The sequence below is a fragment of the Carassius auratus genome, linkage group LG30F (assembly GCF_003368295.1).
Source record: "Carassius auratus strain Wakin linkage group LG30F, ASM336829v1, whole genome shotgun sequence".
In the NCBI taxonomy this organism is placed as follows: Eukaryota; Metazoa; Chordata; class Actinopteri; order Cypriniformes; family Cyprinidae; genus Carassius; species Carassius auratus.
Window position 1 is genome coordinate 2,615,690 of NC_039294.1, and position 16,699 is coordinate 2,632,388.

Here is a 16,699-nt window from a genome sequence, read left to right on the forward strand (position 1 = left end):
TATATCATTTAAAAACAAAACAAAAAAACCTATCTTGTTTCTAGAAAAACACTTGAATGCAATGAAAATAAATTGTTAGCATTGCAGAGGTGTTAAAAAAATGGATGGCTTGTATTTCTGCACTTGGATGAATTTAAAAAGCCAGTTTTATTTGATCCATATCTTTAAGGTAAATTGTCCTTCACCAGGTGGATGAGTTCCTGCAAGTGAAGTTGTTCTGTGTAAATGGTTTCTTTCTTTAGTTTTGTTCATTATGAATGTTTCTCCAGTGTTTTATGGTTGACAGGAGTTGAAGTTGAAGGACTGAATAGAAGTAGTCAGTAAATTAAAATAGTCTTATGTTTGGAGAGTGTGTATTTGAGTGTTTATTAAATTGCCCTGCACTTCCATTTTAAGGACTTGACCCTTGTGCATCCTTTAATTTTTGTTTGATAAGTTAATGAAAATGGCATATATTTGACCTTTTTTCATATTTCACTTGCAATTCCTTTCATCAAAAAATATTGACACCAATAAGGATAAAAATGCTTTGAAACCCAATATTTAATTACAGGGCCATTTCAACATTCATTAATTCATGCAAGTAAAAAGACCAAATAGTAGGCCAATGCATAAGAAATAGGACATTTAAACTAATCAAAATGACATGCAATGAAAGTGCAAAATTAAAAATACATATTAAACACTGCATATACACACATGATCAGAATTGTTGGTACCCATGGTACGTTAAGTTAACGTCTATGTCTCATAATTTAAGATTTTCTTGTGTAGCTACGATGATATTTTATGTAATTTTACCAAATGTTAGACTTTTTAAGGACCCACAGAAATCCTATAATATGACAATTCATATCTCACCCTACCAAATTAACCCCTTCTCGTTCTGTTTTAAAAATTCACAAGAATATCAACAAGAAAAAAGTCTTCCTATGAATCATGTGAAAACTTACAGGTTAGTCTTTTGGCTAAAGTTTGCATTTGACTGTTTTATCGCATGTCTCTCTGTATTTTAATTTTAAGCAAATTAGTTTAGATTTAACTCTCAGGATGAGGTCAATTACTTTTGTTGTGATTGTCGTCATTCCAAAAATACAGACAATAAAGCTCTACTTTGATTTATCTTTCAACATTCTTTTACCTTTTAATCACATCTCATATGCAGCTGCAAATATTATGCATTTGGTTGGCGTCTGCTTATCAGCATGTTTAAGCTATAAACGAGGTCTGGCTACTGGTATTTTCATGCCAAAGTACTAAAAGAAAGATTCAGGATTTTTCAGGGCAGACATCATATTTATGTATAGACAAAACTGTTAGATCGTGATCCAAACTTAATATGATTTTACATACAAATTACTCTCACTTCCTTTGTTTAATATATTTTGGAATGTTTAAAAGTCCAAAATCAGCACAACTGCAGCATTTTGTTATTTCAGCAATTTTAGTCTTTCACTAGCAGTGATATTTCAAATGGTGAAAAGGAAAATGCCCTACAATCGTCACAGATGTAAAAAAAAAAAAAAGGAAGTCAAAACACAGGACAGATATTTTACAAATTTAAATGACAAACTAGATCCATGGAACAGAGCACATGTTGGGTATGTGAAATGTTTTTGGATCTGGAGACTATTATTCATGCATTTATTTAAACAAGATTGGATTATTGTAATTCATTGTTTTTACGAATCATTCAATCTTGTTTATCTTGTCTTCAGATGGACCAAAATGCTGCGGCCAGACTTTTAACAGGGACCAAAAAAAAAACAGAAAGTATAATTTATGATTTATATGGTTAGTTGTTTTATGTTTTTTATTATTTTTATTTTATTTTGTACAGCACTTTGTTTGACACTATCGTTATTACATGTGCTATATAAATCAATAAAACTAAACTATCTAAAATTAAACTAAAAACTTTAGATCAAGCTTTTGTCTAGCATTCAGGCAAGACAACATTCTGACAAGATGGACATTTAATGTATGATGTACAGTCATATCACTAATTACAGTTTGTCACCATATAAATGAAGACAAGGACATAAAATGTTATTTGAGAATAAAGTATTTTAAAATCTTAAATCACCTTTATTTATTTAGTGCCTTATACAAAACAGATTGTGTCAAAGCAGCTTTACAGTGTTACACAGGAAAACAGGATGTGGAGAATGCAAGAGGATGATGATACATTTATATTTAGTCATTTAGCAGACGCTTTTATCCAAAGCGACTTACTGTACAAATGAGGATAATGAAAGCAATTAAAAACAACAAAAGAGCAATTATGTGTAAGTGCTATAACAAGTCTCAGTTAGCTTAAATGCAGTACATGTATAGCAATGGCTTTTAAATAATATAATAAATAAGAAGAAAACAGATAGAATAGAAAAAGAATAGAGCAAGCTAGTGTTAGAGGTATTTTTTATAAATATTTAAATTAAAATTAGATTTATGCATTTAGCAGATGATTTTATCCAAAGCAACTTTACATTGCATTCAGGCTAACAATTTTTTTGCCTAACATGTGTTCCCTGGGAATCAAACCCCCAACCTTGCACTTGTAAATGCAATGCTCTACCACTTGAGCTACAGGAACACCGTATAAATTTGTAATTTAAAAAAAACGAAAATAGAATACAAAAAAAAAATAGTATTAAATTAAATTTTAAGTTAGATATTTTATTTTAAATTTAGGTAAATGGTGACAGAGCCGGTGGTGGTTTTGTAGGCAAACATCAATGCCTTGAATTTTATGCAAACAGCTATTGGTAGCCAGTGCAAATTGATAAACAGAGGTGTGACCTTTACTCTTTTTGGCTCATTAAAAATGTCTCTTGCTGCCGCGTTCTGGATTAATTGTAAAGGTTTTAATAGAACTGGCTGGAAGACCTGCCAAGAGAGCATTGTGGTTAGCAATGTGGTCTGAGAAAAGTCAGCTGATCATCAATCATAACTACAAGGTTTCTGGCTGTTTTAGAAGGAGTTATGGTTGACGTGCCTAACTTGATTGTGAAATTATGATGAAACAATGGGTTTACTGGAACTACAAGCAGTTCTGTCTCGGCAAGATTGAGTTAAAGGTGATAGTCCTTCATTCAGCAATAAATGTCTGTTAGACAAGCTGAGATGTGAGGAGGTACCGATCATATCATCAGGATGGAATGATAGGTAGAGTTGAGTGTCATCAGCATAGCAGTGATCTGAAAAGCCATGTTTCTGAATGACAGAACCTAATGATGCCATGTAGACAGAGAAGAGAAGTGGTCCAAGAACTGAGCCCTGAGGCACCCCAATAGTTATATGTTGTGACTTGGACACCTCACCTCTCCAAGATACTTTGAAGGACCTTTCTGATAGATAAGACTCAAACCACTGAAGTGAGTTTCCTGAGATGCCCATTTGCTAGTAGGGTTAATAGGAGGATCTGGTGGTTAACCGTGTCAAAAGCAGCGGACAGTTCAAGCAGGATAAGTATTGAAGATTTGGATTCTGCTCTTGCCAGTCATAGGGCTTCAACAACTGAGAGCAAGGAAGTCTCAGTTGAATGTCCACTTCTGAAGCCAGATTGGTTACTGTCAAGGAGATTGTGTGTTGTGTGTGAGAAATGCAGAGACTTGGTTGGTTTTTGTGATGAAAGGAAGAAGGGAAACTGGTCTGTAGTTCTCCAAAAGAGATGGGTTGAGGGTGGGTTTCTTAAAGAGTGGAGTTATACGAGCCTGTCTAAATGATGAGGGAAAAACACCAGTGTGGAGCATGTGTTAATGATGTGAGTGAGTGCAGGTACAACTGTCAGGAGAAATGGCTTGAAGGAGATGAGATGGTGTTGTTTAATTCACTCACAGACGACAAAAGCCATTACCATGAAAATAATAATGCAGACCGTAGTAGACAAGTAGCGGACAAGTAGTAGGATGATTAGAAAGGATGAGTTAACATATAGTTTATAGTTAACATTACATTTTTCAGTTAAGGTCAGTTCATCATTGATTCAGTGATGCCATCGTCAAGCTCATTTCATTTCTGTGTCTGTGAAATCACAACGATAATATTGCCAGAAATTAAGTGCCCCCAACTAAGCAAGCCAAAGGTGTAACTAACACACATTGGAATGTTGTGACTAACCAAACAGAATCAAGTATTCCAGAGTTCCTTGTAATAATTTAGTGATATTCTTTAGCTAATACATGATGTAAAGTAAGCATCACACAGCCATCATGATACTTTCATGAATTGTTTTTTATATTAGACACAATTTTCTTTTAGACATTTTCCTATTTGTAATAGGAAACAGTAACCGAATACTTAGAATAATCTCAGTCCCTAAATATCAGTTCTTCAGAATGTGGAAGTGAATGTGCCTTTTTTTATTTAAGGAACATGACTAGATAAAGGATTATAATAAAAGGGAGGTGTTGTTTTGATTTTTCATTATAAGAATCAAGTTATTATTCAAGCTGATTTTACTTACATTTTATGGTCTCAGAAAATGGGAATGGATTGCTCAGAAGAATACATTAGGATGGAGATGGAATGTGAACCAAAGAAATCATTTCGGAGAGGTTTGGAAATTACATACTGTTACAGAAACTGAGAAATAATTAAACTAACTTAAAGCTTAAAGCATTAAGCTAATTTGACGTTTACAGTACAGGTGAAATGGAAGATGTTTCATTAAGTCTTGCAATAACATTAATTAAAATGTCTTGAAAACTTTTTTTTATATTATTATTATCACAACAAAATCATATTTTATATTTGGAATGTAATTGGAATTGAGAATGCAGTTCAGCAAAATCCTTCTTCCTCAGCTTCAATTGCTGATCAAAGTAATGTTTTGTGCTGAAACATGTATCATTAGTACTGTTGCTTGTTTACAGTGCTTGTAAATAGCTGTAAACTATTAAATTATATAAGTCTCAAGTATTAAACTTGGGTGGGGATGAATTAAACTATATACATTAATCAAGCATATGTTTTTTTTTTTTTTCTTTTTTTCCTGTAGGTCGTCCATGTACCAGACAAACTGGGATATTTGTGCTTCTAGGAACAGTCTGCATGATTATTTTCATGGTCATGGCTTTTGTCTTCTGTGAGTGAATTAAACAACACAATCTTTAGTGTACTGCAGCCAGACTGCTTTAATTTAACTGTGGTATGGACTAGGGCTGCAACAAAAGATATTGATAATTGATTAATCTAACGATTATTAAAGCAATTAATCAACTAATCAATGATTGTTTTAAAAATTAACCATTAGACTTAGTCTGATTATTCAGAATTTTGTAATAGATATTCTAACAAATAAATAAAAAGCTAATCACTTATATTAATATTACATAATTAAAATTTGTATACATTTATTTTTTACAATACAAATAATAAAAAAAAAATATTGATTTTGATTCTATAAACATTTTGTATGTTTAATATTTCTACACTGCTAATATTTGTTATAAACATCCTTTATTGCTATAAAAAATACCATCAGCTGCATGCAAAACACATACAAAAAATATATTGTCATAATATGTCTATTTGCTTTCATATTTCATGTGTAGAAAAATGTTTCACTCTATTTTTTATATGGAAACTCAGGACTAGAGAGTAGATGCGCTCTGACTCATAACACTTGCGCACATATAAGAAAACAGATGGTGCTCTACAGATCACATGATTCAGGGGAGAATTATTAGAAATGTTATTCTGTATAAAAGACATGTGAGAATAAATCTGCTCTCAAATACCAATGATTACAAGAACTCAGCTCTCTTCTCTTATCTGGGTCACTCTTCTTCGGTCTTTGTTTACACTGGTTTTTGAAACAGCGCCACCATTCTCGGCCTTTTGTGCAACAGCAGCTTCTCTGGTCACGTGATCCTAGCTCAAATCTTATTGGACGGCCTGTGTTTTCACTTTGCAAGACTGAAAAGATTCGTCGAACTGGTTGGAAAAAAATATTTGCATTTTTGGTGCGCGAATGTTCCAATCTATATGGAAACATCCATAGAAATTCCAGCGCCTCATCATGTCTGATATTCATTCTGCTTTTTCATGCTCAGTGTGGAAGGGTTACAATAAGGGCTTCCCCTCCGATGAACTTACCTCCCAGAAACCCTCGCTCCACTTGCACACCGCAGCCAGTGGAGATGCTTAAGGAATGTGCAAGACCTTCTCGAAGAGTACCAGCTATATCCTTCAGCGCTCCCCTGATGATTGGATGTCGATCGCTGCATCGGGGGGCGAATCTGAGCTCTCTGGGGAAGAAGATTCGGCTGCACAAACTCCTTCTGAGATGGTAGAAATTCCTGAATTGGACCCTGAAAGGATGGCTATGCTTCCCTGGGCGGCTGAGAAGGTTCAGGCTCGGGTGGAGACATCCACTTTGTCCTGAACCTTCGAGGCTGGATGATAAGTTTCTCGGGGTGTCTCGCTCTGGTTCTCAGCACCCCACCCAGGTGCCTTTCTTCCCGGAAGTGCATGATGAGCTTACCAGCTGGTGGACGGCACCTTTTACTGCTGAAACCAATCTGGTAGCTTTTCCTCCCTCACAACTCTTGATGGAGGGGCAGCCAGGAGGCACACAGAGTTCCCGTTGGTTGAGCGGTCAGAATGTGTCTCCCTTTTAAGGCCTGTAAGCATTCGTCTAGTCTGACTGACAGTACTTATGTGGCCTGTGGAGAGGCAACCTCAGCCTAACACGCTATGTTGTTATTGCAGGTTCATCAGGCCAAGGCACTGAAAGATCTGTACCAGGGTGATCGTGAACCTGAGGTTCTGAAAGTGCAGCAGAAAGCTACTGAACTAATGCTATGAGCATTGAAGGTCACTGCACGTTCACTGTGTAATGTGATATCCATGCTTGTGGTCCAGGAACACCATCTCTGGTTGTGTCTGGACGACTTAAGGGTTGCTACAAAACTCAGTTTTTAAATTCCCCCATGTCCCAGATGCAGTCGAGAGATTTGCCCAGCAGGCCACGGCTGCACAGAAGTAGACAGAGGGCCAGGATGCTCTCCAAAAACCTCTCACTGCCAGCTGTTTTATTCCTGCTGGCCCCAGGGCTTGCACAAGTATGCGTTCCCCCCTGTGAGCCTCTTTGCACAGACTCTGTGCAAAGTTAGTGAGGACAAGAAAGAGATGGGGCGCCCTATGACACCCGTGTCCAGACACCTGGAAACTCCAGCTCTGGTCCCTGGATATGCCATGGAGGATCTAGGTGACCTATCCCGAGAGGTAGTGGACACCACCACTTCAGCATGAGCACCGAGACACAAGACAATCTTATGCCTTGAAGTAGAACCTGTTTATCTAGAGGTGTACATCTCACAGAGAGGACCTCTGGAGATGCTTGATCAGGGCTGTGCTTTCTGTTCTGCAGCAGGGGTGGGAGCGATGCCTGTCTCCCTCCACACTTAAAGTGTACGTTACTGTGATATCTGCACACCACGACCCCGTGGATGGTAAAACAGCAGGGAAAGCATGACCTGGTCGTCAGGTTCCTTAGGGACCTCCCTCCAAACCACTTGGGACCTGAGTCTGGTACTTCGAGCTCTTCATCAGGTCCCATTTAAACCCTTGCAATCAGTTGAGCTGAAGTTTCTGTCAATGAAAATGTAACTCCTGGTTGCTTTGGCTTCTATCAAGGGTAGGGAACCTCCAGGCATTTTTGGTTGATGAATTGTGCCTAGAGTTTGGGCCAGGTGACTCCCATGTAACTCTGAGATCTCGGTCCAACTACATGCACAAGGATCCAAATCCTCCCTTCAGGGATCAGGTGGTGAACCTGCAAGTGCTGTCCTCAGAGGAGGCAGAGACCTAGCTTTGTTCTGTGCTGTCTAGGGTTGTAGCGATATACCAGTATGACGGTCTATTGCAGTTTGAATGTGCACGGTTATCATACAGTAATCATTTGCATATTTGTGTTTTTTTTTTTTTTTTTTTTTATGAAGAGAAATCTTAACCTATATTCGCTCGGCTGCTTCACTCTGCATTCACTTGGCTGTTTACATGCATGTACGACAGAGAAAATGGCAGAGACAGAGATTATATCTAATTGAAATCCCATGCCGAAAAAAGTTTAAATCTTCAGTATGAGAATACTTAGGATACAAAAAACTCACAGGTCTGCTACAACCCGTCTAAATAATAGCTTGATTTAACTTGAAGTTATGACAAAAACATGTTAGCAGTGTACAATGTACTTTAAAGTTATAATAGCAACAATAATATTCTTTATAATAATTAATTTAAACATTATTTTTAAGGAGCATCGTGTTTGTCCATGTTTTAACAGAACACCCATATGTTGTGCAGCACTTTGCCAAAAATAAAAGGAGTTGTTAAATTTTCATTTGATAACATTTTAAAACATTCATTAAAATGGTAAAGTGTTATATGGATAAACATAAGGCTTATAGCTTTAATTTTTATTGTTTTTTTAATTTATGTTTTTTATTTATTGAGAAGCAAGACTTCATTACTTTCATATTTCAAGTTTGTTGCATTAAAGGATTTGTTCACTTAACTTGTTCTTATCCTTTTAAGAGTCATTTTTACTGATTAAGAATTATTGTTTAATATATATTGTCAAACTGTGATATTTTCTGAGACGATTATCATATCATGAAAATCTCATAACCAGTTTTGGTAGCGGACTTCTAATTAACTGTCAACTGTTTTTGGTAGGTGGTGCCCTAGAAAATAAGGTTGCAGAGATGCAGACCTTAGTTTCAAGCCTGAGTTCATATTTTAACACATCTGGAGCAAGTAACCCAATGACTAGGGGTTAGTAAGTTGTCTTTTATATTTTTTGACAGATCATCATAATCATAAATTCATAATAAAGTTCAACATTACACTCTTCAGGTGTCTTCCAACATGATGATTAAATATTTTTTTCCTCTTTGGCTTTTAAGACTGAATATAGTTCTAGATATCCTGTTTGCATAAAAAACACAGATCATTTATTAATTGGTCCCTCTTATTCTATATGCATAAGAACTGCAAGAAAAGAAATTGTCTAATATCGAGACCTTGATGACTGATCTTGCCTCCTCACTGAGTTCACTCACATCCAAACAAGAAGAAATCCTGCAAAGGTTGGGTAAGCACTGGACGTACTTTTCATTTTTGAATCCTTAATTGAACAAATTAAGGGTTTGAATCTGTTTCATGGCTCAAATGATGAAACTTTCTCTGGGTTTTGTCCTGCAGAGCGCCAGCAGAATGTGTCACACACTGAAGTCAAGAGTTTGATGGGCAGTTTGAGTTCTTCAGTATCGGCTCTTAGGGATAAACTGACAGAGCACAGCTCAAATTCATCTGTTTTTTCTCTACAGTCTTTTCAACATACACAATTTATTTTGAGTAAGACCTTAAATTGTATTACCTAAAATATAAATGTAAATACATTTTTCATTTAAAAATCATAAATATTATTTTCTATAGAATAAGCTTCTTCTTTTATTAGAGGTAATTGTTGATATACTGTATTTTTTTTACTTGTCTTCAACTAAAGTGGACATTTCAAGGACACTGATGGGCCTGAGTCATTTCATGGGGGACACGAGATCATCTATTCAGTTACTTTCTTATAAACTATCATTTACCAGTGAGTAAACTCTTAATTCAAAGTGTAATATTGTGCTCAAGTATAATGCAGCTTCTGTTTCAATGATGTTATGCAGCAGAATAACCACTGTTATTTTTCCAAGAATGTTAATAATGTTAATAATGATGGTACACCAGGTACAACAGGAATTACAGCTTTAGTTACAGTATTTGAAGGTGGTCAGAGTAAATGAGGAGAAGCAGTGTGGGAGAACAATATCTAGCTAGGATTACATTTATTAGACAATAAATACAATTTTTAGACAAAAAGTTGGTTCTGTAATCTTTTACTCAGGGTGTATAGAAAAAAAATACTGTAAAACTTAGATAAGAATTCTTAAATAAGAATTTACAAAAACCACCTCAGCGAAAAGGGGAGGTTTACCAAAATGGAAATTCTTTGATTTAAAATAATTGATTAATTCGTTATGTCTCTTTTGATTTTGCCTTTACCGTGACTTGAGTACAAATGAATGCACCATTTTGCCCTCTCTTTCTTTCTCTTACTTACACAGACTTGCTTACATCAGGCTGTATTGAATCCGATTGGATCCCGTTCAGAAACAGCTGTTACCTGTTCTCACAGAATGTAATGAACTGGACCAAAGCAAAAGATTACTGCCAAAACCAGGGTGCATTACTCTTAAAAATAGAAGATGCCTCTGAGAAGGAGTGGGTACGTGGGTACACAGAAACTAACACAGACACTCTCTCTCTCTCTCTCTCTCTCTCACACACACACACTCACACACACACACACACACACACACACACACACACACACACACACACACACACACCAATTCAACCTGTCTTTCAGTTATTATTCTATCTCCCTTCTTAGCAATTTGTTACCAATATGGCTAAACCACATTCATACTGGATTGGTCTTACGGACCAGAACACAGGGCAGTGGAGATGGGCGGATGACACTCCTTACACCATGAATAAAGAGTAAGTTAAATTTATAGAGAACTAGACTTTTGGTTCCAGAGGTACAGGGTTTGCATGGGTCTTAAAAAATGTAAAATATCTGCAACGTTACAATGCTGAAAGTTCAATGCAAATTGAGAGAGATTGTTTAAAATGATGGCAGTTTAATGCCTACAGTTATGGCTGGTAGGAACTACTATGAGCTACTTCCCAGGTTGGTGACATCACAAACCCTGAAATTTACATGAACTGAACTTTTTTTTTTTTTTTACATTTATTGAATATTGTGTATGCATGATGTGAAAAACTTGAGTGTAAAACTTATGTACTAGTTCTATGTTTGAATTGTTTAAATTATCATGACGCAATTAAACAAATTGTGCGGACATCGTTTTTGATCATTTATCATTTTGAGACAAGCTTGCGCTCTTTATTGGCAGCCTATAATTTAATAAATCACAGATTACTAGGTATTAGCTATATTACATGTTACTTTTAGATATGAATGAAAATGGCCAGATGAGAGGAGCTGTCCTCTGCAAACAATGAGGATATTTGTTAAAATGGCTAATTCTTGTCAATCAGTTTTGGATATTGCTTTTGTTCAACTATAAATTAACAGTTTCACAAATTTTGAATTTCAATTTCACAGACAATGGAGTCCTGGGCAGCCGGATGACTGGACCCAGCATGGACTGGGAGAGGAAGGAGAGGACTGTGGGCACATTACAGTATATGGGCTGTTAAATGATGCCCACTGCTCTTACCAAATGAAGTATATATGTAAAATGAAAAAAAATGTGCCTTAAAGTGTGGTCAGCCCTGAATGAATAAAAGCACTGTCCACGGACAAGTCTAGATAGATTTAATTTGGAGTATTTTAAATTTTTTGTGTGCAGTGGGGGAGTACTGTGCAGAAATTGTTAACTTTTGGTTTAAATTACAAATCAAATTAATGTGTTTGGTGTAGTTATGACTAATACAGGGTTTCTCCAGAGTCTTTAAAATCAAATTTTAGACTTTTTAAGAGTTGACAAATGAAATTAATACTGCATGACTTTATAGAACAAACCCAAACAATCACAAAATAAATCAGGAATCTCAAATTATTTTACTTAATTAATCAGGCTTTGGCATACAGTACTGCAAACAAGAGGAACTGTGAGTTTAGGTAGTCAAAAGCAGTTCAATATTTACATTAGAATTGGTTTAATTTCTCATGTATTAATACACATTAAGAAGAGTTCCAATGATATTGCTATTCACTGATACAACAATGTGCTTTTTAAGAAAAGCAATAAAAATTATTGCGCATATATTAATAAAATCTATATATTGAATGTGTTAAATCATCTTTCCAGTGACCCAGAAAGAAGCCACACGAGTTTATGCTGATATAAAGCCTGACACTGTTTATTGTGTAATACCAAATACCAATAATGGCTAAGGGGGGAAAGCATTGTAGACTTTTATCATAAACAAGCCTGAAATAACAATAAACAAAATTAACAAATGGTCTAACTCTCACATGCTCTTTAAAACATTCCCTAGCTCCGTTGTCCTCCTTCTCCCCCGTTTTCATCAACTCTAACAGCTGACTACTTTGCCATGTTCTTCATTAATAAAATTAATAAAAACATCAGTGCACAATTTTCCACCCCACAATCTGTCAAGCACATTTTATCAGCAAACATACACTCATTAACATCCTTCTCTTCACTCTGAGGCAGAAGTCTCCCCAAACTCATCCTTTCTAATCATCCTAATACTTGTTCGCTTGATCCTATTCCATCTCATCTCCTTCAAGCCATTTCTCCTGCAGTTGTACCTGCACTCAATCAGATCATAAACACATCCCTCCACACTGGTGTTTTTCCCTCATCATTTAGACAGGCTCGTATAACCCCACTACTTTATACTTATGTATAACCCAACCTCAACCCATCTCTTTTAGAGAACTACAGACCAGTTTCCCTTCTTCCTTTCATTGCTAAAACACTTGAACGAGCTGTGTTCAACCAAGTCTCTGCATTTCTCACACAGAACAACCTCCTTGACAGTAACCAATCTGGCTTCAGAAGTGGACATTCAACTGAGACTTCCTTGCTCTCAGTTGTTGAAGCCCTATAACTGGGAAGAGCAGAATTCAAATCTTCAATACTTATCCTGCTTGATCTGTCTGCTGCTTTTGACACGGTTAACCACCAGATCCTCCTATCAACCCTACTGGCAAAGGGCATCTCAGGAAACTCACTTCAGTGGTTTGAGTCTAACCTCTCAGATAGGTCCTTCAAAGTATATTGAAGAGGTGAGGTGTCCAAGTCACAACATCTAACTACTGGGGTGCCTCAGGGCTCAGTTCTTGGACCACTTCTCTTCTCTGTCTACATAGCATAACTAGGTTCTGTAATTCAGAAACATGGCTTTTCAATCACTGCTATGCTTATGACACTCAATTCTACCTCTCATTCCATCCTGATGATCCTGATCCTTTACATTTAATCTAGAACGCTGCAGCAAAATTCATTTTTATTAAGCCAAAAAGAATGGATGTCACGCCTCTGTTTTATCAGTTTGCACTTGCTCATCGCATACTTAATTTTAAATACCCAATATTTAATTATAGCCAAAAGTATAAGTCAGAATTTCATACAAAATATTTTCACTTCCCCAGTTCAGTTTTTATTTTTGCATGTAAAAGTCAAAGATCAGCACAACTGCAGTATTTTGTTAATAGAGCTGAATTATTTAAATATTTCACTAGCAGTGAATCTTCAAATGGTAAAAAGAAAGGAATAAGTTACTAAACATTTATTTAAGAAATCTAAATATTCTACAGAGTTACGTTTTTCCTATAATAGAGGTAATCATGCTGAAATGTTGTTGTTTTTTTCCTATTATAAACCCAAAGTGCAATGTTTTGCTCAAATATAATTCAGTTTCTGTTTCAGTGATGTTATGCAGCAGAATAACCATTGTTATTTTACTAAGAAAGTTAATAATGAAGGTACACCAGTGCAACAAGAAATAATTTACAAAACCACCTCACAGTGAAAAGTAGGGGGAATTCTGTCTGTTTCAGTAAATTGTTGAATTATTATTCATGTCCTTTTTGCACTTTTTTTTACTGCAGTGTTTTGATTAAATGCAGTAAAATGCATGTGATACTGTATGTACACTGTAAAAAATTAATCCGTAAAATATACGGTAAACAAAGGTAGCTGTGGTTGCCAGAATTATACTGTAAAAAATACTGTAATTTAACTGATATAATATTAATATACCAACTTATTGAAGTACTGAAATCTGTTATTTACCTTTGTAATACACTGGTAACCACCAAAAGCAGGTGGTGATTTAAAAAGTAACTTGATGAAACAAAGCCCATCACAAGCAGCTTTAAAATAATAAGATACATAGAAAGTGCACAGTGTCTTTCACATAAGCACTAACACCATTAAACTGAAATATGCAATAAACATTAATTTAACAACATTATATGTAACATACAACCTTAATAAACAAAACATACAAGAAAAAAATAAGAAACATAGTTATTTAAAAGAAAAAAACATTAAATAAAAAAAGGAACACAGAGAATTCTGGGAACGTCAGTTTATGGATTTTCCTTGTAAATTAATTAATTAATAAATACCCAGCAAATTACAGTTAATCATTTAACAGGTTTGTAATGTAACATTTTCACAGTTTTTTACTGTTAAAATCACAGTGATTTTTTTACAGTGTATGTATTTCATGTTACACTGTTATGCAGTTTGTATTTCATAGATTTGTTTACATCAGGCTGTACTGAACCTGATTGGATCCCGTTCAGAAACAGTTGTTACCTGTTCTCACAGGATGCAATGAACTGGAACAAAGCAAACGATTAATTATGGATTGAAGATGATTGTGAGAAGGAGTGGGTATGTAACAGACACACAAACAACTTAATTTCCTTAAACCTTTCTGTCTTTCAGAAAATCTTATAAACTTTTATCTCCCTTCATAAGAAATTACCAATTTCACCAAACCGCATGACTACTGGATTAGTCTTACAGATCAGAACACCGGGCAGTAGAGTTGGGTGGATGACACACCTCACATTATGAATAGAGAGTGAGTTGACTGTATGCCTGGATATTTCAGTTCTGGATAACTGATTATTGAGTAAATACAGCAAATACAAACAGATCTGACACAATCCATACTAACATATAATATATATTGCACATTTCGTTGCCTTAGTTGTACCTTACATGTGCAACGACAATAAACATGAATATAATCTAATTTAATACTATTCATTATTTAGACTTTGGTGGCCTGCCATAGTCTAATCTGTTTCATCAGAATATCATGATGAACCAAAAAATGTGAAAACTTATCCCAACATAAGGGTCTCTAACACTGATTTGTTCCAAAATAAAAGCTTGAGAGTTACCATTTGTGGCCAGAAAATGAAAGCAATATTTTTGACTGGGTACCCTTTCAGCCACCTATTGGTGCAACAATGTAACTGCACTGACAAGTGCTGATAGGTACTACTGAAATGTTGTCGTTATATAGTAACAGGTCATTTAAAAATGACAATAATATTGTTTATTTGAATTATTTCTGGGGCAATATATCACTCGACAAAAAGTAGTTATCGTGAAAGGTATATTGTAACTTATGAAATACTCTCTTTTTTAAATTACATTTGTTTAACAATACATACATGTCTAATGACACACTTTATCATAACTAAAAAAGAGGTTTAAGTCCAGGTAAAAGTCAATGCAAAGACTTTTTACTCTGAGCAATTTCCACACTGAACATTTGTTTGGAGCTATGTATCACCAGATTGACGCACTTCATTTTAAAATCTGAATTTTCTTGATCTCAGATCCCCTTAGAGATCCTTCCATCATAGTCTTGCAGAATCCTATGGGAAACACTGCTAAACTAACTATAAATGAATATGTAACAGATTTTATATTTTATTTTTGCAGACACTGGAGTCCTGGGTAGACAGATGACTGGACCGAACACGGCCGAGCGCTCTCCCGTTATATTGACTTTCACACTACACAGAGTGTTGTATGTCACTCTGGACTGCATTTCCCATCATCCATTGCAGTGATTTCACACAGCTTTAACCAATCACACACTCACCTTAAAGCTATCACACACACTATATAACACCCACTCAGATCCTTCGTCAACTGTCCAGTATTGTCTGTGTTTATGATTCTTCAAGTGATTGTTTCGGTTATCCCTGCCTGCCCTGAAGTTTATAGCCTGCCTTGGATTGCTCTGTTGTCTTGTTGTTTGGGCTCAGAATGTACCACGCCTGGATTATCATGTTATTGGATTACCTCTTTTGTCAAGCCCTCTGGATATTGTTCGCTGATTGAAGACCATGCCTATTTACTTGATTACTATTCTGTCTTGCTCTCTGTATACTTGTTTGCCATTTGTCTGACCCTTGCCTGTGTTGACCATGTTTAATAATAAAGTTTTGCAAATGGATCTGCACACCTCCTGTTTCGTCAGCTCTGTAACAGTGTCAGAATTTAAAATGATCATTGCGTGACTTTTATTGTAGAACAAAGCAGTGAGATGAGGTATCACTATTCTAAAGGGGCAGTTCAAGCATTTGATGCAATTTTTTTTTCATGTACAGTACTTGTTAATTTTGGAAACTTGTCATTTTTGATGTTTTTAATGAAGTTTCTTCTGCTCAATGAGGCTGCATTTGTTTGATCAAAAATACTGTAAAACATTTTTTACAATTTGAAATAATTACATTAATAAACTAATTTAGGTTTAAAGTAACATTTGAGTGACTACATGAAGGTATAAAAAATAAAATGCTAACATATTTTAATTTTGGTGTTAATTATTCCTTTAATGTTAATAAAACACTAAACACAAAGAGACAAATCACTCTTGACTGAAAAACATTAATACAGTTACTCTAATAAGAATCAGTGTATAGAGTGCTTTATTGTAATTTGTTAATTTAATTGAACTTGAATGCTCCTGCTAAATACATCTATTGTGCCTGAAAATAAAACACTTTATTTTTATTTGTATATTATGTGTATTTGTAATGTGCATCTTTGTTCAAATTTCTTAATAACAAAGATAAAATAATGACAGATTTTTATCT

At 35.3% G+C, this 16,699-nt stretch overlaps 1 protein-coding gene and 1 long non-coding RNA gene across 5 annotated transcripts; both read left to right on the forward strand.

Moving 5' to 3' along the window:
• Positions 1–4,399: 4,399 nt before the first annotated feature.
• On the forward strand, positions 4,400–12,254 carry asgr1c.2 (asialoglycoprotein receptor 1c, tandem duplicate 2). Of its 4 annotated transcripts, XM_026240592.1 has the most exons (9): positions 4,400–4,559; positions 5,003–5,089; positions 8,686–8,784; positions 8,999–9,103; positions 9,214–9,366; positions 9,518–9,610; positions 10,125–10,285; positions 10,454–10,563; positions 11,195–12,254. In XM_026240592.1, exons 1-9 carry the CDS (start codon positions 4,487–4,489, stop codon positions 11,349–11,351), a joined length of 1,038 nt encoding a protein of 345 aa, XP_026096377.1. In that variant the 5' UTR covers positions 4,400–4,486; the 3' UTR covers positions 11,352–12,254. The 4 variants fall into 4 exon arrangements, with proteins under 4 accessions (XP_026096377.1, XP_026096378.1, XP_026096380.1 ...); XM_026240593.1 differs by lacking the exons at positions 4,400–4,559; positions 5,003–5,089 and adding an exon at positions 5,904–6,631 and having other exon boundaries at positions 6,718–8,784; XM_026240595.1 differs by lacking the exons at positions 4,400–4,559; positions 5,003–5,089 and adding an exon at positions 5,904–6,295.
• A 2,045-nt stretch (positions 12,255–14,299) lies between these two features.
• LOC113068048 (uncharacterized) lies at positions 14,300–16,165 on the forward strand. Its single transcript, XR_003279475.1, has 3 exons — positions 14,300–14,468; positions 14,556–14,661; positions 15,537–16,165. It is a non-coding gene; the product is annotated as an uncharacterized LOC113068048 (long non-coding RNA).
• Positions 16,166–16,699: the final 534 nt, after the last annotated feature.